This window comes from Amia ocellicauda, chromosome 5, assembly GCF_036373705.1.
Source record: "Amia ocellicauda isolate fAmiCal2 chromosome 5, fAmiCal2.hap1, whole genome shotgun sequence".
Classification (NCBI taxonomy): Eukaryota; Metazoa; Chordata; class Actinopteri; order Amiiformes; family Amiidae; genus Amia; species Amia ocellicauda.
In genome coordinates, this window is record NC_089854.1 from 5980854 (window position 1) to 6003140 (window position 22287).

Sequence of the window (22287 nt, forward strand, 5' to 3'; positions counted from 1 at the left end):
ATATGGACAGCGACGGAGGTGGGAAGTTATTGCAACTGTGTGTCTGGGAGGTGGGCAAGAGGAGGTGTGGGGGGCTGCACTGCTGCTTGCAGGGGGGTGATGGTCTGGTGTTGTTTCCCCTCAATGCATGTTGCAAAAACAGATTGTGCAGATCTTCATCATTCTGTATTTATTTAATTTTTCATTCATAGTAGTATAGTGGTAGTAGTATTGTTGTTTTTGTTGCGTTACCAGCGCAATGTTTTCTACATCAATGATACAGTGTTGAATAGAGACAAAGCCCTATATTGATTCCCCAAAATACTATTCTTAGGTGGGCGTTTTTATATTGCGTAACGTGCCTGTCAGATGTGTTTATAAAGGAAAATAATCTCCCGATGACCTCATTCTTCGTTGAATGGATGCTGATTTGCTCTGGGGAAAAGCTGCGATCTGTTTTCCAAGTTACCAAACTTGCGACAAGTAGCTTTAGCTCTGGGAAAGGAGATGCATCTTTAGCCTAGGTTGTGTGTCCTTTTTTATTTTTCCCAGCTAACAATATTACGTTCCTACGTTGTTGCAATATTGTGGGTTTCACAGAAGTTCACAGATTCGTTGCTATAACGTCACAACATAACAATTACGTTGTGGCAACATAGCTTTAAGTTGGGGGGGCGTTGCGACCACGTACTATTATAACGTTGTGTTATAATTAATATTCTCAAATAATTTAAATATTTATTTATATATTTATGTTGTATGCATTATCCATACAACCATCAATATAATTATGTATGGCTTGTGTGATGAGGAAGCAAATCGAAATACCTTTAGAAATAACACATCAATAAATGCCCTTTTAAATAAAGCAAGTTACATGTTTTAAAAGACAAACACAATTTTTAAGAAACCTTTTTAATATTGATTAAACAATGTTCAAGGAATTAGTAAACTTACATACATAAATATAATTTGTTTCTAAACTGTATTGTACTTAATTGTATAATTGGAATATGGCATTTTTAATTATCGACCGGACGTTTTCTTCAACATGTTGATCAGCAGGACATTGAAGTCCCCTGATGATTTGAACAGAGATCATATTCTACAGTAATGATAGAAACGTCCTACACTGCCTTCTTCCCAGAGCCATGGAAACTGAATTGAGCTTGAGCTGCTCACGAAAGGGCCACAGAGCTTCATTTATTACAGTTGGCAATTATATGGCAATGGTTTCCAATAATGCCAACCCCAACACCCTGTGAAAGACAGGATAGTGCATTGGCTGTGAGAGAAAGCATTTATAACTATTGCTGGTCAGATAGACTAGACATGAGCTATGACATGCTTGAATTTAGAGTATACATCTGTCCTTTCTTCTAAATAAATGTTTTTAATTGTAGTGGATGTCATATACAGCAGTGGGCTACAGTGTGTGTGTGGAGGGGTGTTATTTATTTGTTTATTTTTTACTTCAGAAATACAGTCAAATACAGATTTGCTTAACATTAATTCAGTGGCATTTCTAACCAAACCTGAAGAGCAAGGTGAAAATGACAGCACAGGATGGCATTCTCAACATGATCTCAAATGATTCACTTCAGATTGTTGTCATGCATCCTGAACGGATCGATCTGTCCCCAGGCGCTGGGATTCAAGTCTGCCAACCAGCTTGCGTGCAAAAATGAAGAATTTCATGATGAGTAGAGCAACACACGTGGACGTCTCTCAGTCTGGTGCTGTCCTACATCTGTGGACAGACCTGGAGTAGTACTGCAACTTTTATATGTGAAGTCCATAGGGTTGCAATAGTATTACACATTATCAAGAGCCCTGTATGTGTGAATTGAGCAGGATTGTGTTGGTGTTGTCTTGGCCCATCTTGATGCACTACGATACATCCGATTTATTTTTCCCCTCTTGGATTCAACAGTTGCAAATGTATGTATTTATTTGATGAGACCTGTCAACCTTTCCGCTAAAAAATACAAAAAAGTTAGTTCATTTGTTTAAAGAGGACATTTGTCTTTTTTCATCTAAAAACCTAAAGACCCCAAACCCTTGCTCTCACTGCCCAGCTTTACACAACATTTTTTGTGCCAGTATTTTCAGTGTGGGAGAAGCCTGATCCCACAAAACACTGTAGATGTAGAGTCAATAAATCAACTGCACAGAGACAAATAACAAATTGGGCCAGTAGGGGTCAGCCGTTGTGTATCTCAGACATAGTACCTGAAAACAGTGCACTATGTTCTGGCAGACAAACATGACCTAAGCACAACACACTCTACTCCTGAGCAACTCTCAGACTGCACAGACTTCTGACGCGTATTATGAAGAAAGCAAAGACTCCAATCCACTCAGGGTTGTTCCACTTTACTTTTAAATAAGACGTAACTGCAAAACATACACTGGCAATTATAGCGAAGGTGACAAAAGACGACACTTTTTTTTAAACAAAAAAGTATTTTATTTATCATTATGTTTAGGGATACAGGTTATTTAGTCTTATTGAACAACTGATCACTGCTACTCAGTGTGATAGTTAAATACAAATTATAATTTGCTTTATTGTACACTGTACAGTTAATACATATGACCACCTTCAAATAAACAAAAACTTTACAGTACTGAAAGAAATTAAAATCTCCTTAATTCACCTAGTGGAATGGTACATCGTCCTGCATCAAAATAAAACAAGGGTCAACGTGTTTTTGAGAAGAGGTGGATTAAGGACAAAACAAACTTAAAATACAACAGAGAAATATAACAAAAAAATCCCAATTAATAACTTAATGAGGGGAAAATGCAGAATTCGACTAAAACAAACATCAGCTCTTACAGAAGCCGTCTTCAAGTAAGAGACTCCTGTGTCAATACATCAGGACCACTCTCACCACCAGGACTCTCACCCACAGTCAAATGCCAGGATTGTGTTTGGGTGCGCAGTGACAGCCGGCAAGCCTCGAACCATCCCTCGGCACCCTGCACCTCTCTACTCATATCACAGACAGTAATACGCACAGTGTGACGTTGGATCTCTATTATCATGAAACTCAAGCCCAAGATACTCTTGAAGAGCAACAATTCCCATAAAACATCCTTAGAAATGAGTCCAGGGCCGTCTCTCTCTCTTCTCTGTGCCGTTCTCCATCCAGTTAAACTTTAAAAACCCTGCTACTGCTACTACAATCCCAGTAGCTGATGTCCCAATAGTTTCAAACCTGGCAAAGACTTAAATGAATCAGCTTCTTGTTTAAATGACCAATAACATACGTATTACAAGTCTTTAGGGTGACTTCTTAACTCTATCGCGTCTGTCCATGGACAGAGGATTTGACTAAATACTGTAACTGACATGAATAAAACACAATCTCTGCCAAAGCAACTGTGCTCAGGGAAAGATTCACATAAACAGATTGCAAAAATAATAAGCCATGTATTTTCACACAGTGCTCTGCCATAGCGTATAAAAATACTCCGTAGGACTGAGTGTAGCGCCAGAGTAAGGAAACCAATGGGGATTAGTCTACCTATAGCCGCAGATCGTTCAGAATCTAGATTGGGGGTCTGGAGAGACAGTCGCCGCGTTTCCATCCTAGCTAAGCTTGGCGTTATGTAAGTAGATTTGTTTTATAAGCACTCGTTTATTTAAAGAACTAACAAGACTGTGGCTCTCCAGCTTTGCACACCCCTGGTCCAGACCTACGTTTGCAGATCCAACCCTCGTAGTAAAAGGCTTAATCCAGAGATCTGAGATGGTCCGTGCCCTCTTTCCCCCTCCAAGCCAAGCATACGAAGGCAGCTAAATCTATCATGCACGGCATTGTGGGATATTTCGATCTCTTTCTGGAGCGGCGTGTTCTGCGCTGTCATTGCCCGCTGTGAGGATGACACACGAGCACAACGCGTCCTTTAGGTAGAATAAAGAGAGCCTACCTCTTTCTACTGGTGTGAAGTGTCCCTTGAGCACAGGACAGGAAAACAAATCGGAAAACCGAACTAGGACTAGAGACACGGATGGACGGGTTAAACAGACCACCCTAACTGCATGTCGACCAGCACTGCTTAATCAATACGTCTGATCGACTAGTAAACACTGTTAAATACTGTTAAATTTCTTGGCTTAGATCCCTGTGATTATGCTACTTAAGAACTATAGTAAACCCTAACCCTAATGGGAAACTTCTGTACTAGCACTACTGGAGAGAACAGAGGATGAAGTTGAAGGGTCATCCGCACAGTGTTTGATTTTCGTACCTGTTTAAAAGCGAGAGCCGCGTCACAGCTATTGCACGTCAAAAGCCCCGAGTGGGAACCTGAATGAAGTCTCTATTATAATCTGAGATTCCCCGCCATTTTGTCTCCTGTTGCGTACCTGTCTGAGTTCATCTGTTGCAATTTCCACTTCACGGAAACCCTATCCACGATTCCAGCACACAATTACTACTGGTGAGGAAACGCGACGGGGAAGTATTTTAGCGTTACGCACGTATTACTATAACACAGCTCAGTGTTGAAATGGAAAAAATGCTGGGAAACTGTGCGCCACTTTGGGGGGAAGATACGTTTTCTCTCATCTCTTTGACAGACAGATTGGGTCTGCCATAAAGCTGGAGTCATGGGTGCACACCTTTCCTGTGCACTTTGAGCAGTGTGATTAACATTTTATATGAGTGTTAAATCTTAGCCGCGTAGCTTAATGTGTGCCAGGCGGTTATTTACTCTCCAGGAGACATAAAACAGATCCGTGATGCCCCGACCCTCCTGAATCTGTCGCTCTGGTATCAGACAGAAAGGGGACAACCGGCTTCGTTGTGTGATGCATCGCCAGCGAGTGCCAGGGCAGCGAGTGAAACTAATTTGTTTCTACTACTGGGGAAATGGAGAGAGGCGATTAGCGGCTACTTTTGCTGGAGAAGGTAAAGGGACAAAAACCCAGCATTCAAAAAAATGGGGAATCACGCACAACAGGGACACTAAAATATAATTGGACAGAAAATAAAGAACCAGGAATGAGCTCGGTCACATTAACGACAAATATTTTAATTTACGCTTAATTTTGTCTTCTAACGCAATGAGGAGCTGTAATTTGGTTCTAACCCGAAAAGGCAAGAGAGGATTGGCCACCTGAGACGTCTCTAAGAGAATGGCTGGGGTCACCCGTCACTGGCGACCCTCGGTTCCTAAACGGATGCTTTCGCCGAAGCCGCCGCCGCGGGTCTGTGCTGTCATGTGGCGGAGGCGTGGCCGGCCAGGGGGATCACGAACACCGAGATGTCGTCTCCGGAGCCCAGCTTGTCGTTGGGCAGCCGCCAGCCACGCTCTTTCAGCACCCCCCGCGACCTCAGCACCAGGTCCTGCGCCGCCAGCGTGTACCTGAGGGGATGGGGAAGAGAAAAATCCTCTCCAGTAGTCGCCAAAGTGGAAAACCAATATTTCTAGTCAATAAATTAGTATTGAACATATTTGTACGCATTATTTTTACATTCTGATGAACATGAAGTAGTTCTTGGTAACAATAGTAATATAACTATGCACTTTGGCCTGGTAAGTGTTACTGGGTGAGTTAATTTTATAGTAAATAGCCATGTTGATCCAGTTTAAATACACATTTACATTACTACAGCCATTTTTCATTCTTCTACTCCTAATTCTAATCTGGACATCAATAGACTACTACTACCTCTAAAATATTAAAAAGTAACCCATTTATAGAGAGTTTGAATGGGGTATTTTCTATTAAAGAGGTCATCTCTTCTCCTCTAACCTCTGGGTGATGTAGAAAAAGAGACCTTCTTCTCAAAGCAACATGTGAGCAGACAGTGCCATCTAGTGGCTGGATGAGTTAATTGCCTCTTATCTCCATTACTAACTGACCTCATGGGATCGCTGGGCTCTCTGTGCGACAGGAAGCCCGTGACTGCGTCCGCTACTTCCAGGTCAGTGGTGACGTCCCACAGTCCGTCAGTCCCCAGGACCAGGACGTCGTCCGGCCCGTGCTCGCTCTCCGAGAGGTCGTACACCTTGACCTGGGGGCGAGGGAGGACGCGACACTTATAAACGTCCGCCGGGGCGATGAACAGAGGGGCATGGGGACACTCCCGCTCCTCCCCCACTCACCTCGGGGCAGCAGGACAGGAAGGGCTTGATGTGGATGTTGGAGCTGTACACCTTCAGGTCGTGGTCTCCCAGTCCCCGAGTCACCCCTATCGTTGCCATCACCCGCGCCTACGGACCGACAGGGATGTAGCTGCAAGTTAGTGCTTCACTAATGGTTTGAATACAATCGAATACCAAAAAACAACTAAAAGCTAGGTTTGCGATGACTGGGAAGACCCCTGTTGAAGCTCTAGGTCAAGAGTGGCCATACATCTCATCCTGAGAGCGAGAACGGACCAGGCTTTCACCAGGCACCATCAAAAACAGTCATTTCTAAAGTTTTGGGAGCGATTTCATTTCAATCAGTTGGTTCAATTCAATGATTCAAAGACGGCTAAGAACAAAGACCCGAAAGCCCACATTAACAACTCCATTTTTGAGACTAAACCACATATATGACAAATGAGTATCACCACTAAATCAAGTATGAAAATGACAGGGGATAGTTCATTTTCTACGTACAGTATTTGTTTTTGCTCCCGCCTCGTGTATAAAGCTATTACTGACTGTGATTAAGTGATGAATATTCTCATTTCACATGCAGTCTGTTCAGAACTATTTCAAAACCTGCTCACCGTTAATCCTGTATTCAGGATTACTTCTCCCGTTCCAGAAAACTATTTGATGAATGAACTACTGAGCAAAAGAACAGCTTTGTTTACAGTTCGATGCAGGATTTATGTGGCATCTTACAATCTGTTAAAGGGTAGGCAGAGAAATCAAAAATTAAAAACGCTGGTTGGGAGCTTTCAGGGGTCTCCTAACATGCTGGCACTCACACGGGAGGACCATGGCTCCAGAAATCACTGTGTGAGCAACCGCTTTAAAACAAACCAGGCCAGGAAGACCTCTGTGATGCCACGGCGAGATCAAACCGGTCTTCCCCGTGCTGTGCAAGAGAGTATAAATCAAGATCTAATTACCCCATTACACATAATAAAATCAAATTACTTTTTTGCCTTCTCCGTATATCAAGGGGAACTTCAGGTCTTCCTCCTGGATGGTCTTGTAAGCCCTGAAGTGAGGAAGAACACAGGGAAGAAGAAGCGTGTCAATCATCACGGAGCACACAACGTGCCGAAGGTGAACTTACATGTTGGTTTACAGGGAAAACGAGTCCTAGAGAATATCTTGTACTCTGACCTTTCTTTGCGTGTGTGTGTGTGGAGCTAAATCGGTGTACTCTGCCGTTGAGCTGTACGTCTGTAAAGCAGCTCTTGCTCCTGGCAATGTAGGCAAACAGTGTCTGTGCCGAGGTTTACCAGCCGGTCATGGTGTGATCCCTGAAGAGCATCTTCTTCCCCAGCTCCTTGTGCTGAATCCGTCGGGGAAACTCCACGGGCGTGAACTCATTCCCCAGGAGCTCCGGTTTCAGGACACCCTGAGAGGAGAGTTTTTTTTATTACCCGTCCTGTATTACGTTCATTAAAAAAACAGCACAGATATAATTATATACGCCTTGGTACAATTTACACTTGGTTAAGTTCCCCTGATTGTATGAGGTCACAGAAACCTTAAAGAACAAGTGGCCGAGTTCTGAAAGATACAGCACCATACTTCTCGGGGTGACATCTTGAAAATGGGTACAATGGACAGGATGGGACAAGGTAAGACAAGATAAAGACAAGAGAAACCATCGGTGGGAAAGTGGCAGGAGCACATGCCCACAGAAGACAGATATGATAGAGATGAGGCTGTATGTTTCGGAGCCCCGCTGGCCACTCTTTCAGCGCGTCCTTACGAGATACTGCAGTCGCTGTCTCTCGGTCTCGGGGGTGAATTCATTGGACATGGGGATGACTTCATCATTGCGGATGATAATGGCTCTGCAAGGACAGACAGAGGGACACCATGAGGACCCTGCTTTATGCTGATGAGGAAAAAACACTGTCGATCCGGGCTGGCGATGGCGAAACACCCAAACATGACCTGGCAGGGATGTTCTGGATGGGATGGCCGTCGGATGGCTTTGAGGCAAATTCAGATCACGGTCCTGTATCAGTTAGAGTCCATTCGTTTTAAAATCGTGTTCTGGTTAACAATATATGCTCCCTCCCTTGTGAAATAAACAATGTGTGTGTTAGGGTGTCGATAGCTTTAGATGTGTTTCTCTTGGGTGACTTCATTCCACCAATCACATCACGGGAACAGGGGATTAGTTCAACTTACATTTGCAACTAAGGCTGATATAGGAACGTAGAGCAGACCCAAACAAATCAATCACACGCTAACCGTGGAAATAAAGTCAGTATAAAAATAATAACAAGCGGAAGTGTGTTCTATACCTGTTTCAAGGAATACTGGTCTATATTCTATGCTGCCTAGTTTACCAAAGGATCGAATCTCATGTTCCCATTAATTTACTGCAGATTTGGGGGGGGGGGAGGTTTTCTCGAGGAAGGCCACTGCGGTCCACTTTGAAATATCGCCGCAGTAAATCCCCTCAGTTTACAACACGAGCGCCACGGTGGATGTACTGCACAGAACCTGGGAGAAACCATCACACAGGCATTCCCTTCAGTCATAAAAATGCCATTCATAAGATCACAGACTGATGGTTATTTGAAAGATATACCGAATGGAAACCTATTAAGTAGCAGATTTATCAGGTTTATAAAAAGGTATCATCTTTAAGTGATATAAGGTAACATCACTTATGCAAGTTTACCCTGGTAAATATACCCTAGGACTAGTTTGACAGTATTTTCCTGTTGGTTAAACCTACCTTCACCGTGCCGTACCACGTTGGACCATGAGAATAGCATGATGCACCATGATAAACAGGAAGTGACATACGTCTGAATGCTTTTTCCATACCTGCTGTCTCCTGCATTGGCAACATACAGCTTTCCCATTAGGTGGATGATGGCCAGCGCACAGCAGCCCCCGGAAATGTTGAACGATGCCTTTTCCCTTTCAATCTGGTCATCCTAAAACCAGAACAGAAACAGGGAAGTGGACAGTCAGGGACAGCCTGCTTCTCGGTTTCAGGCTGCAGTGATTAAGGCACCACGGTCTAGATGCACAGCACCAGCTCAGACTGCCTGCCAATCCTGGCCTGAAGCCCGACATCTCCCCGCACAGAAGCACCCCCAGCGCCCCGAGGCGAGCGCGCTCTCTTGCTTCCTGTTCTTTGTCTGGTTTCGAGTGTGTTGTACTGCGATCCTGCACCTAACTTCCTGTGCTGCCCCGTACTCTGTGCTGAACTATTTTTGCTTCATTGTGCAACTATTGCGTTCAATGCATCCTTCACACTTAGAGAACTGTTGCATCGCATTGCAACTTAGTGACAATTACCCAACGTAAACGTTCCCTCTAACTGTAGTTACCATCAGCTTGAAGGCGGTCTCGATGGTCCCCACGACCAGCCCCTCCAGACTGACCGCCTTCTCCAGGTGGAAGCGCAGGGTCATGTCACTGGGCGTCTCCGCGTCCTCCTCCTGCGATGGCGCCCTCTTCAGCTCTGCGCGGGGCGGGCTGCCGTTCTTCCCCAGGCAGATGGGCGGCGGCGTGGCGGGGTCCTCCAGGAGGTGCAGGATCTCCTTCAGGCGGTCTCTGATCAGGCGGTGGAGCAGCTTGGACGCCATTACGGCGGCGCCGGCCCCCGCGTGGCCATCGTACAGAGCCCAGAAGTGGAGGGGGATGCCCGTGCTGTCCTGCAACACAAGAGGTGCAAGATTTCCAGCTCGTTCTCGAAAACAATCTTAAAAATGAATCGTTTGTTGGTATCTATATTATCACAGTCATTGAGCCTAATTTGTTAAGGAAATCGGGATCCAACTGTGCTCTAAAAGAGGCTGTGAAAATCATCCTTGTGTTTGTTTATCTTGCAGAGATAAACAATTTGCCCAATGCAACCCGCCATTCTGTCACCAGAGGGCGCTTGGAAGCAGGGAGCCAGTTTGTGAGGGGGCTGCACAATGTTAACAGCATGGGACTCTCTCTGTTGAAAGATCTGCAAAAACCGTCTTCCTCTCACCAAGATCGTGCCTCTGGGGTTTCAACAGCGGTCGGTTATGCACAACCAGAACATGATGCAAGGCAGGAGCAAAGACAAGCAATGCGTCCGCAGGATTTCAGCATCGCGGGCAGGGACGCCTCCACATCCACACAGCAGCTGTCTGCTCCGCACAGGGAGCACACAGATCAGGCCGTGAAGGATGATGGGACTGACTCAGGGTGGGAAGGGACAGGGGGTTGGGTGAGGGGTGTGTGTATGAAGGAACGCAGGAGAAGAAAGGGGTCAAAGCCACCGAAGCCATTTGGTTCCTGGCTTGTAAAAACGTTGCGGATTACGGTTATTTTGGCCGGGTCTGAGATAACATGGTGTTATCTCAGTGTCCGAACACATCTGTGGTCAAGTCCTAGTGGGGCAGATTTAGGAGAGAACACAGGCAGTAGAAAAGACAGGGGTGGATCTATATTTGTTTCCACGCCACTTCTGCAAATCTCAAATTAGTTTTATTCAGGAAACATCACCGTGCAAGGAAATGCAGCACTTTCTGGGGTGGCGGGCAGAAGACATTTTGCCATAACAGCGTCCCACTGCAGTCAAACTACGAAGGGAAGGGAAGTTAGTGAAGCCGGATAAAGAGAGCTTGTCGTGGAAGCAACCCAGAGTAAGTCTCTTAAATACTGCCAAGGGACGGTTATTGACCACAGGTACGCCGATGGCACAATGCTCTCCTATTCCACACACACAGACCGTTCTCTTCTGGTGGTGCTGTGAATGGGGGCTCTCATGGCCCGGTCTCTCTCACCCCCGGCTGCGTCTCCTCCTCCTTTGACGTGGAGCCGCACTGCTTGCCCCCGCTCTTCCTCAGGAAAAGCACCTCACAGCAGGCCTGGTCCTCGTTCAGCATGCTCTTCCCAGCGTTGATGACTCTGAGGCACACAAAGAGCACAACCAAGACAACACCGTCAGGAGAGGGACTTTCTTTGGGTCAACGGTGCCATGATTTGGTGTTTTTCGTTTTGTTTTGGCTGTGGCTACCTTATTGTCCCCCTTTTCTCATGGTGGAAATGAACTGTACTGAACTGGAGCACTGACTGACCAACTCCTGCTTTTAGGGAGAAGTTTCCCAGAAATAGCTCGGGACGTTTGACAAGCAATGAAAACGCTATAAAAAGAATAAAGCCACAGTCATCTGACAATGTGTCAGCGTCCCATGATCATGTTTTTTTGGTCCCTGTTCTTCCCACTCTGACACGGCTCTCATGTCATACGCCATTCTTTCATCGGGCAGAGGAAAACCTTTGCTCCCCTAATCTGTATTATAAAAAGCAGTCTACTTTCTAATCAGATAAAAGCAATAAGCTGGCACCGACCGGCAGAGGAACGCATTAGTGCTAATGACATGGACGAGGGAAAAAGTAGCTGTCTATGGGACCTCAGCGCGGGGCAGCATCATGCGAAAACGACACGATATCCACACACATATGAGGACTGGAGACAGACGTTCACAAGGTATTTAAAGGACTGTAGGCCCAGGCATTGCTTTGGTAGTTTGCCAGAGGAACGCTGTGCCATCCTTTCTGCACAGTTTTCAATGCAAGGACAAATGCAGAGACACTTCTCAGGAAACAACGTGCCAGACTGAAGGAAATATTTATTTTTACCGCAGCTTTGAGTTATTTTTAACCAAATCATCCCCCATTGTCATCGTTAATCCCCCACAGACTGATCCACAACTCATTTAGAGACACATCCGACTGTCCGCTCCGACACTGCACGGTTGTCATCCACACACAGGTTCCCAAATATTATCCACACACAGCCGGGAAACTGGCGCAGACCTGTCTTCAGCAGACGTGTCTTCAGCTACGCTTGTAGACGTAATTGGCAACGCACACACGCACGCTCACTGCACAATCGTATCACCGTGAAGCTACGACACGGGCGGATACTCCAAGCCTCTCGTCTCATCCTCGCATTGATGCCAGAGACTGATCCAGCTATATAAACACTTGTGCTGATATCAGTCCTGTATTCTGCACAAGGCTAAACATACAGATACTGATTATAACTGGAAAAACCTGATTCTAAGGCGGCTGTTTTTAAAACACCAAAACATTTATGCTATTTAAATGCCTTTTATTCACGTATGGAACACGTCATCAGTAACAATATCTCAGATACTGATGTAAATTCAAAGCGCATGACGATAAACACCATGTGGAAGAGACTGATTACATAGAGATTACATTTGACTCATTTTTGACGTCGGCTTTTAAATGCTGAGTTTCTCTTCTTAAGACACGACCGAAGATGATTTCAGCCGAAAGCTTGTAAGCGCTCCTGTGCTGTTGCAACAGGCTGGCCTCTCAAACCGTCGAACACAGTCAGTCACCTCTGGTGCCATGTGACCGAAAGTCATCTTTTATTAAACAGGAATTTATCGTGTTGGGATTCCTGTTAACCGTGTATTCGAGTGACTGAAGGGGGTGGGGGTGTTCAAAAGAGGAAGCCTACAATTCCTTGCTTCCTCTTCTATGGTATCAAGGCTCTTCTTTGTTCTCCTTGCTTGCACCAGGCGCAGTGAGACCAGCTATTACTTTCACACACCCTCGGCTACTTTTACTACTCGCCGTTTACTACATCCTTGCGGTCAGTATTTCCATCGGAGCATAAAAATGTGCTTTTTATCACCCATCACAACACTTTAAGCTGCCACAGTTAAGCCTGTCAATGCTGGTATTTCCAGAGTACCAAACTGCAGTGAAAACTAGAAGATTTGTGTTGCTAACTGTAGCTCTGACACAATATAACTTCAGTGTCAAGCAATAAGCTCAGGAAGGCTTCCTAGCACAATGGCTAATCACACAAATAGACTCACCTAGACTATCTCATACAAAATGAGGAAAAGCAGGTTTCAAAATATACGTTTCCCCTTTTGATGCAATCTTAACACCATCGAAGTGCTACAGGATGAGCTCGACCAGAATAAAGATGCTCTGAAAATAGGTCACAAATCAACAGGCATAAGTAGACACACACACACACACACACACACACACACACACACACACACACACACACACACACACACACACACACGCTGCTTATGTTCCCTCTATCTATTGAGAGCTAAAAAAATAATGACTTGTTTGGTATATTGCATACATTTCTGTGTTTTTCCTTAAACACACACACACACACACACACACACACACACACACACACACATTATATAGCCTGTAACTGTATACTGTAATTTAATTCCATAGCTATGGTTAAATAAGCTTTACTGCATTGTTGAACACTACAATTATAAATACAACATAAGACGCACCCTCAGTATCTGAGAAAAGCACAGGGGTTGACCTGACTCGGGTGATACAATAGTATGGCATTGATTGTGGTCCTTTTGCATGACAGCGACTCAACGCTTTAACACACAGCGGGCGCAGCGTGCAGTCACATGTTTCTCTTCTCCTGTGAAGAGCCTCAACCACACCAGCTCGCCTGCTTGCCCACAGGGCCGCAGCAGCAGCACTTCCTGTTCTCTAACAAACTCACACTTCCTGTCGCGACTTGTCTTGTGCGCTGGATGAGCTCATTCGTGAACAGAGCAGCTCACCGGCTCCACACTATCAAGTCATCTGTTTGTTTCTGATATACAGTGGGGGAAAAAAGTATTTGATCCCCTGCTGATTTTGTACGTTTGCCCACTGACAAAGAAATGATCAGTCTATAATTTTAATGGTAGGTGTATTTTAACAGTGAGAGACAGAATAACAACAAAACAATCCATTTCAAAAAAGTTATAAATTGATTTGCATGTTAATGAGGGAAATAAGTATTTGACCCCTTCGACTTAGTACTTGGTGGCAAAACCCTTGCTGGCAATCAAAGAGGTCAGACGTTTCTTGTAGTTGGCCACCAGGTTTGCACACTCATCTCATCACACACATCTCAGGAGGGATTTTGTCCCACTCCTCTTTGCAGATCCTCTCCAAGTCATTAAGGTTTCAAGGCTGACGTTTGACAACTCGAACCTTCAGCTCCCTCCACAGATTTTCTATGGGATTAAGGTCTGGAAGCTGGCTAGGCCACTCCAGGACCTTAATGTGCTTCTTCTTGAGACACTCCTTTGTTGCCTTGGCTGTGTGTTTTGGGTTATTGTCATGCTGGAATACCCATCCATGACCCATTTTCAATGCCCTGGCTGAAGGAAGGAGGTTCTCACCCAAGATTTGATGGTACATGGTCCCGTCCATCGTCCCTTTGATGCGGTGCAGTTGTCCTGTCCCCTTAGCAGAAAAACACCCCCAAAGCATAATGTTTCCACCTCCATGTTTGACGGTGGGGATGGTGTTCTTGGGGTCATTCCTCCTCCTCCAAACACAGCGAGTTGAGTTGATGCCAAAGAGCTCGATTTTGGTCTCATCTGACCACAACACTTTCACCCAGTTCTCCTCTGAATCATTCAGATGTTGGCAAACTTCAGATGGGCCTGTACATGTGCTTTCTTGAGCAGGTTGACCTTGCGGGCGCTGCAGGATTTCAGTCCTTCACGGCATAGTGTGTTACCAATTGTTTTCTTGGTGATTATGGTCCCAGTTGCCTTGAGATCATTAACAAGATCCTCCCATGTAGTTCTGGGCTGATTCCTCACCGTTCTCATGATCATTGAAACTCCACGGGGTGAGATCTTGCATGGAGCCCCAGACCGAGGGAGACTGACAGTTATTTTGTGTTTCTTCCATTTGCGAATAATCGCACCAACTGTTGTCACCTACTCTCCAAGCTGCTTGGCGATGGTCTTGTAGCCCATTCCAGCCTTGTGTAGGTCTACAATCTTGTCCCTGACAACCTTGGACAGCTCTTTGGTCTTGGCCATGGTGGAGAGTTTGGAATCTGATTGATTGATTGCTTCTGTGGACAGGTGTCTTTTATACAGGTAACGAGCTGAGATTAGGAGCACTACCTTTAAGAGAGTGCTCCTAATCTCAGCTCGTTACCTGTATAAAAGACACCTGGGAGCCAGAAATCTTGCTGATTGATAGGGGATCAAATACTTATTTCCCTCATTAACATGCAAATCAATGTATAACTTTTTTGAAATGTGTTTTTCAGGATTTTTTTGCTGTTATTCTGTCTCTCACTGTTAAAATACACCTACCATTAAAGTTATAGACTGATCATTTCTTTGTCAGTGGGCAAACGTACAAAATCAGCAGGGGATCAAATACTTTTTTCCCCCACTGTAGGCCTCTTACCCCAGCTTCAAGTTCCAGCCAGAGAACAGACCCTCCCATGAATAAACCCGAATGCATATTGTCATGAGCAGAATTGTAAAAACATGGCAGACAACTTGCAAGCCACGCAAGTCTGCAAGTCTGATAGCAGTCTGCACTTCCCCGTTTTCTAACCTCAAAGTGGTAACTCATCTCCTTATCCCCAAGTAAACATATTTACTTTGTTTTCATCCCCACTTTTCAATCGTCAGCTTTAGTGAAATTAGTTTTTCTGGTATTTTTTTGTAGAATTAAAGACGAATAAACATTCCAGAACATTTGTGCTTAAAACACTTGAAGTCTGTATTCTATATTACGATGGAGCTCACAAATAATCTTACATTAAAGTCACATTCTCAAGATACCTTCCAGTTTATGTCAATACAGAGTTTACCAAGTGCCCACAATGGTTGTCACAGGGACAGTTTCTCAACAAAAGCTACAGCGGAGTTTTGTAAACAACAACACCACCACCACTGCATTTGTATTAGTTGTCTAGGCTATTCTTAACACTTGACATTTTAAAATAAACAGCCTAACTACATCGTTTCTCCATTAACATAAGACCACATAATCATACGTTGAAACAACAGGAAAGACTTTTGGCTTTAGTCGGTTTACAGGAACTGTAACCCACCCCTGGCCCTATCTCTCTGAGCACAGTCACACAGCAGTCTACTCGGTGGCATGTATGCGTAAGTGCCCTGAGCTCAGAGAAGTGGATAGAACGATCCAGTGGGCAGGGAAAGTGACCACTTAGCCACTTCCCCCCTGGATGAGCCTAACACAGCGTGGGGGTGGAGGACTGACCCAGAAACCCATGGGCAATGTGTCAAGATGTTCAGGGGTATTTATAGGACTCGTGGTGACTCATATCAGCAAAATCAACCCGTTTCACCCAGAAAACATCTTCTCTCTGGGTATTCTCCTCAGAGCCGGTGAAATATGGATATCCACTGCAGCTGATGCCTAAAACAAAACCGTTGATAGTGTACGAACCGTTCACGCTATGCAACAATGCTTATTGTGGGCTTTTATGACAGTGTGATAATGGAGATTAGCTTTACCAGCTGTTCAATACGGCTGCACCACCCTATACTTTATACTCCCCCAGCAAACCAAACAAGCGCCACACAGTCACAAGAGCTCTATGTCATGCTGGCTTAGGTACAGGGATGCACTATCCCAGCACTACAACACCCTGAAGGAAAGCTGTCTCAGCATTGCTGGATCGCCACCATCACAGGGAACCGAACCTGGTCTGACATTTGTAACCAACAGGCCACTGGATACCCACACTTGTCTCGCAACTGTATGTGAAATGGGCCACTGCCAACGAGTTGGGGTTCTATTCGGGGTTCATATCTTGGCTAATTTACTAAGTTTACTCCACATCCACAAAACCAAGCTCTCTTGAGTAGTCTCAAGCAATGGGATATAAGCTTGGTTTGATTTCCAAAGTTGTTGTTTTTTAAACTTGAAAGGAGCAAAAATAGATGCTTGTTTCCCGAAAGTCACTGTACGCCTACAGGTGCACAACTAACAGGAGACGAGGAAGTATTGGGGGGGAAATAAATGATAAATGCTGAAAATGTGTACGTTTAATTGGATTTCAGATTACCGTGCATTGGTTAATTTGCTTCACCACAGAATCTCCTTGCAAAGAGCTCAGAGAAGGCATTTCAAAGCATGTTTTCACAGCCGACGGTCAGAGAAAGTAGATATCAATGCAGAACTGTAAAGAGAAATCATTCTGAATGCAGAACATAGGAAATGACCTGAGGAAGAGGTTGAACAACAGGAAAACACTGATCTACACTTCTCCTTTAGATCAGTAGAGTAGAAGTTCTGCTGTGATTAAGATTGGTCAGGGTGGAGGGATTTACTAGCCAGACTGTTGGATTCAGCAGTGACACCAGGGTAACACAACGGCTACACTAACAAAACAAGACATCTTGGGTCATTAACGTCCACCGTTTGGTCACAGCCGTGGGTTAATGTCTCATCACAAAGACTTCCACAGCACTTTGCCCTGGTGGTTTTTGAATTCCGCTTTCGATTCGCATTAGGGTTTAAATACCAGAGACGTGAGAGAGCTTATCTAGTTAAACCGCATTCACGGCGCTCTGTCAGATGATGGAACGACTCACACCTGATAAAGAAAAGTTCGGTTAACTTTTTAAACTTGTTTAAAGAAGACTTTGTTTAGATGTTCAAGGATGGAACCGTCATGCAAAACGGCCGCACGTCTGCAGCGATCTTGGCAGTGTTGCAGTGGAAATATGTAAAAACTTGCAAATCTAAGCTAAGCATCTTTTCATTTCATTTGAACAAGTTAGGGACGTGCAGGGCCTGCTCAAACATGTTTACATCATTACAAAGCTAACCAACATAAAAAGCTACAGCAGAAAGTTAAACTGAGCGTTTTACCCCGAGCACAAAGCTAAAACCATGAATCTGTCATAAGAATTGTTACTTTTGATATGAGGAGCCTGCTTAGAACTCATAAAGGACTGAGTAGACTATTTATATGAGGGAACAACTAAGACTTTTAGTCAAGATCACAGTGTAATGGTCTGGACTGAAAGAGCTCTGATTAAAAACTGCCACAGGGGAGGCAGGGAGATATAGGGAAGTGTTTCTGACCACACACAAAGTCTCCTCATCTAACTATGAGCAATTCCTTCATCTCAGGCCTATGAGGATCTCCCGATTTCAGACTGTATGCTCAGGAGGACGGTGGTACCGCACACTGCGTAGCGTAAGACGGCCAAGTAAATCAATGTCAAGTCTAGAGGTCAAAATCTCAGAAACGACCGCCACAAGCTGTCTCAGCGCAAGTGCTCCGTCTTCAGTCTGACCGGAGACGCTTGTCAGTGGACTCTCAACCTCTGACTGTCTTTGGAGGCTGTGAATTTTTCAAAATCCATACGTACTATTTGTCTGAAACCAACAGATAGTTTGAATCTCACTGCCTACAACACTTCACAAAGATTACAGCATCATATAGGGAAATGTAGATTTCAAAAAAGCAGCTACCAAAACTACCTTTCACTTACCAGAACTGACTGACAAATTGTGTGTAATTTGCATGTGGCTTTTCTTATTTCTCACACTGTTCCAATTAGAATTTCATTAGTAAACTTGCACACTGAAAAACACACATCAATTACCAATTATGCCTTCCGGACATAAAGAACGGATGGAATGATAATCGATTTATCTTTAAAATGAGAGTTCTTGTGTAGGCAGTGAGACTGTGTAACGAAACACACATTTAACTTCATACCAGTTTTATAATAATGTATTTGTATAAATCCTTCCCCATTTCCAAGCTCAGGCTCTCTGCTGTGTGTGGAATGAAAAGGTATCCCCTGGCTGAACACAGGCCGATTCTCCGCTCTCCTCACTGCGGGCCGGTCTGCTTCACACACACGCCATCAGACACATGAGTCAGCACTTCTGGACAAGCGTTCAGCAGAAGCAGGCGGGAGGGGAGACTCCACCGCATGACCTTGTACAGTGACTTGCGCTATTGATTTTTCAAACGTGTACGTTTCAGTCCTACACCCCCAACCGCAACGCAATTCAACACACCGTTGTGCATCTGGGCTCGTCCCTCAAACTCACAACAGACCTTTCCTCTCAAGGCATGAACACAACTAAGGCATGTAAACAAAGAAGAGTCTACATTTCTCCAGCCTACATCTCACCAAAACAAAGAGACGTCTGTGTTTAGTGGGGACAGAGGTCTGGCTAATTGAAGTTGTTTCAACTAACAATCAAACTCAAGTCCATCTCCAAAAGCACTTTACCCTTCAGCAATTCTAGTTTATTATATATGTAAAGCCTGGCCATATTAAAAAAGAGGAGCAGTAAAATGCATATGTGGCACATGACAAAGCACAAAAAGGAGCAGACTCACACACCTGTATCAGGTAGCTTGTTCTGGTTTATTAGCAGGGTAAGCTAATGCAGGAGGCCGATACCAGGGGCTCGTGATGCGAAAACACATTTTCATAAGGAAGTAAACTGTTCTCTCTGTACTCGACCGATACATCACTTTTTTCTTACTTCTGTATCTCATAATCAATGAATAACTGCTGTTTTTGTCCCTTTCCCCCAGATTGCAACAAGAGCAGATGACCAACGCATGTCCCGTCGAGCACTTCATATCCCTCATGTACTAAGCACAATTTCAAACGGGCTCAATGTTGCAACTCTCAAGTGGACACATGGTTAATCTCCCCCATGTCTGCTGCTGAAGGCCCACAGTGTCTGCTTGATTGCATCTCCACAAGCTTTTTCAGATAATAAACAACAATCGCCTTGAGTCACTATTTGCTCCAAAGACGTGCGCCCCAATATTATGGCACACAACACACGCATTGTGGAGAGTGTGTTCAAATGTTGGTCAGTGGATTGTGAGTAGAATGACTCACTGTGTACGTTTTCCAAACTGAAAACCTTGTTCGTGTGGAGATGCATTTCCAGTCAGAAGCTCCAAGAAACATACATTCCCAGGCTGTGTAAACATTCACTGTACACATTTATGGTTTTAATCTACATACATCTCACTCTTACATGAGTTTTCATACAACAGAAAGTGTGTTTGGCCACTACTTAGTACTTACTACTTCACTACATTACTTTTTACATTTATCTGCGAGGTTAGGTTTGTGTGTTCTGTTTGAAACCAATGCGAAAAAGGCTTATAGTGAATTCGTTTATGGATTTATTAAGTACAGAAAATGCTGCAGATACAAAATGTTGCCTTTGGATAGTTAAGTTTGTGCTTTGTTTTCTATTAAACGGTTTAGGAGTACAGCACACCTACTTTACAGTTTCTGTGCAGTGCCCCTGCCCCTGTATATCAGTACACATTGTGCCTATGCACACAATTAAATCAGTGTTCGTCTGCTCCAGTTACTTTTAAATAAAGAAATAAATGAACAAAAAACAAATGCATGTTTTTTAAAAACATTCTCAGTCGCCTAATCTGACGTGGTGATGTTGCATCTTTTCCCCAGTATTTTATTTTCCGCTTTGCACTGGTTTAACGTCACAGTGCTGGCTATTCACAGGGCCTGGGATAATGCATTATTTAAATCGTGTTTTATGAATTATAGAGCACTTAAAAGAAGCCATTTCAAAATGCTTTCAGCCTCTGTCACGGGGCTGTGGACAGCTTGCAGCCAGGCTTAAAATACTGTAAAAACTGTAAAAACACGCGTATCTATCCATCTGTTTTTCTGCCTGTGAGGCCAAACTTGGAGATTTTCAGTGTAAACCAGCCATTGACAGTGTCAGGTGAAGTTCGCCAAACTATATATTTTTGCATCCTTGGCATTTGTGAGCATATTTAAATTAGTAGACTTAAAGCAACATAAACGCATGCAAACTTAACACACAATACGTACAAAAAGGATAAATCACATAAAGCAAATGCACAGAATACTGCATATAGCACTGAGCCCTTTTCTCACAGGTTTATCGTTCACTTGCTTTGGCGTTTGCTGTATAAAGTCGGTTTAATGGCTTTCCTCATTTCAAACTCTGACCGGCGGAGCTGAAGGCCGTGCATTCAGTTCTGCAAACCGAGAGGCACAGCAGCCCTCCATCGCGCTGCCAAACCTGCACTCCGCGTTCATCCCCCCGTCCTGCACAAAGCACTTCTGGTTTCCAGATGCACTGTCTGCGGGACGGGGCACGGAGGTCGCCTTCGTGTGACGCAGACGTACGCAGGTCTGCGCAGCTCCACCAATGGGAGCGCTGGGATGCTGCAGACCTGCGCAGCCCTGCGGAAAGATCGCCGCTGCGCTTCCAAATCCTCCCAAACGCACCCCTCTCCCACCACACCCCCAGCCCCAGCCCCAGCACTCACTCCGCGTAGCCCGAGCCCCAGGGCAGCCGGCGCTCCCGGCTCGGCGTGAGGACGGGTCGGCTGGCGTGGTCGCCGGCGCGCTGCTGCAGTTCGGCCGTCAGGTCCAGAAAGTCGGGTCGGGAGTAGGCGAAGCGAGAGGGCAGCACGTCCGGGCTCTGGGGGCCCGTGGGCCCGGGGGGGTGGTGGTGGTGGCCGTGCGGCATCATGCCCCCCACCAGGCTGGACACGGCGCTCTTCACCCGGCTGATCATGCTGTGGCACGGACCGAGCGGACGCCACTGGGGCAGACAGGCTACATGGAGCCGGACATCAATGATTCATTACCCGGGGAGAGCGATGCAGGAAGCCGCGGCGCTCCTGACCCCCTGTGACGTGTGACAGGCCGGGCTTTCCTTTCCTCTCTCTCTCTCTCTCTCTCTCTCTCTCTCTCTCTCTCTCTCTCTCTCTCTCTCTTTAATTCCTCTGCAAGTCCGGTGCGTGTCACTCAAGACTTTTGCAAGGCAGGCGTTTCAAAGTGCAGCGACCGCTTCATTGTATCCGAGGCGCAGGTCCCGCAGTCGGACGGTTATTGCGGATCAGCGTGAGGAGGATCTTGCGCGCAGGAGGAGGCGCGTCAGTGTGCAGAGCCTGTGCTGTACTTTCCACCGGGATGTGTGTGTGTGTGTGTGTGTGTGTGTGTATGTATGTGTGTGTGTGTGTGTGTGTGTGTGTGTGTGTGTATTGTGTAGTGAAAGGCATGCGAGCCAAACTCCGCCTGCCGCATATTTGACAGGCACGCAGAGCAGGGGGTTTACAGAACCGTTTTCATTTTCATTTCTGCTCCTGAAGGTACTAAAGCAGCATCGCTCCTCAGCACTGCGCTTACAAAGCACGGCAGTGTGCGTGCGATGATGGGTTTATTTAACTCTCGTTTTGCTGTGTTCAGAAATAACGTTTCGAATAAGAAGAAAATCCATCCATAATTAGAAAAGCGCATCTTCATGTGAGCTGGTTTCTCACTGACGCTTATTTCTGCAATAGTG

General features: G+C 45.1%; 1 protein-coding gene across 1 annotated transcript; it reads right to left on the bottom strand.

The window, feature by feature from the left end:
• Window positions 1-2411: 2411 nt before the first annotated feature.
• Window positions 2412-21941, bottom strand: ppm1j (protein phosphatase, Mg2+/Mn2+ dependent, 1J). The gene is made up of 10 exons (XM_066703427.1): window positions 21266-21941; window positions 10902-11025; window positions 9471-9797; window positions 8959-9071; window positions 7883-7967; window positions 7404-7522; window positions 7093-7156; window positions 6103-6210; window positions 5860-6011; window positions 2412-5358 (listed from the first exon to the last, which is right to left on the bottom strand). Exons 1-10 carry the CDS (start codon window positions 21514-21516, stop codon window positions 5211-5213), a joined length of 1491 nt encoding a protein of 496 aa, XP_066559524.1. The 5' UTR covers window positions 21517-21941; the 3' UTR covers window positions 2412-5210.
• Between the last annotated feature and the right edge of the window lie 346 nt (window positions 21942-22287).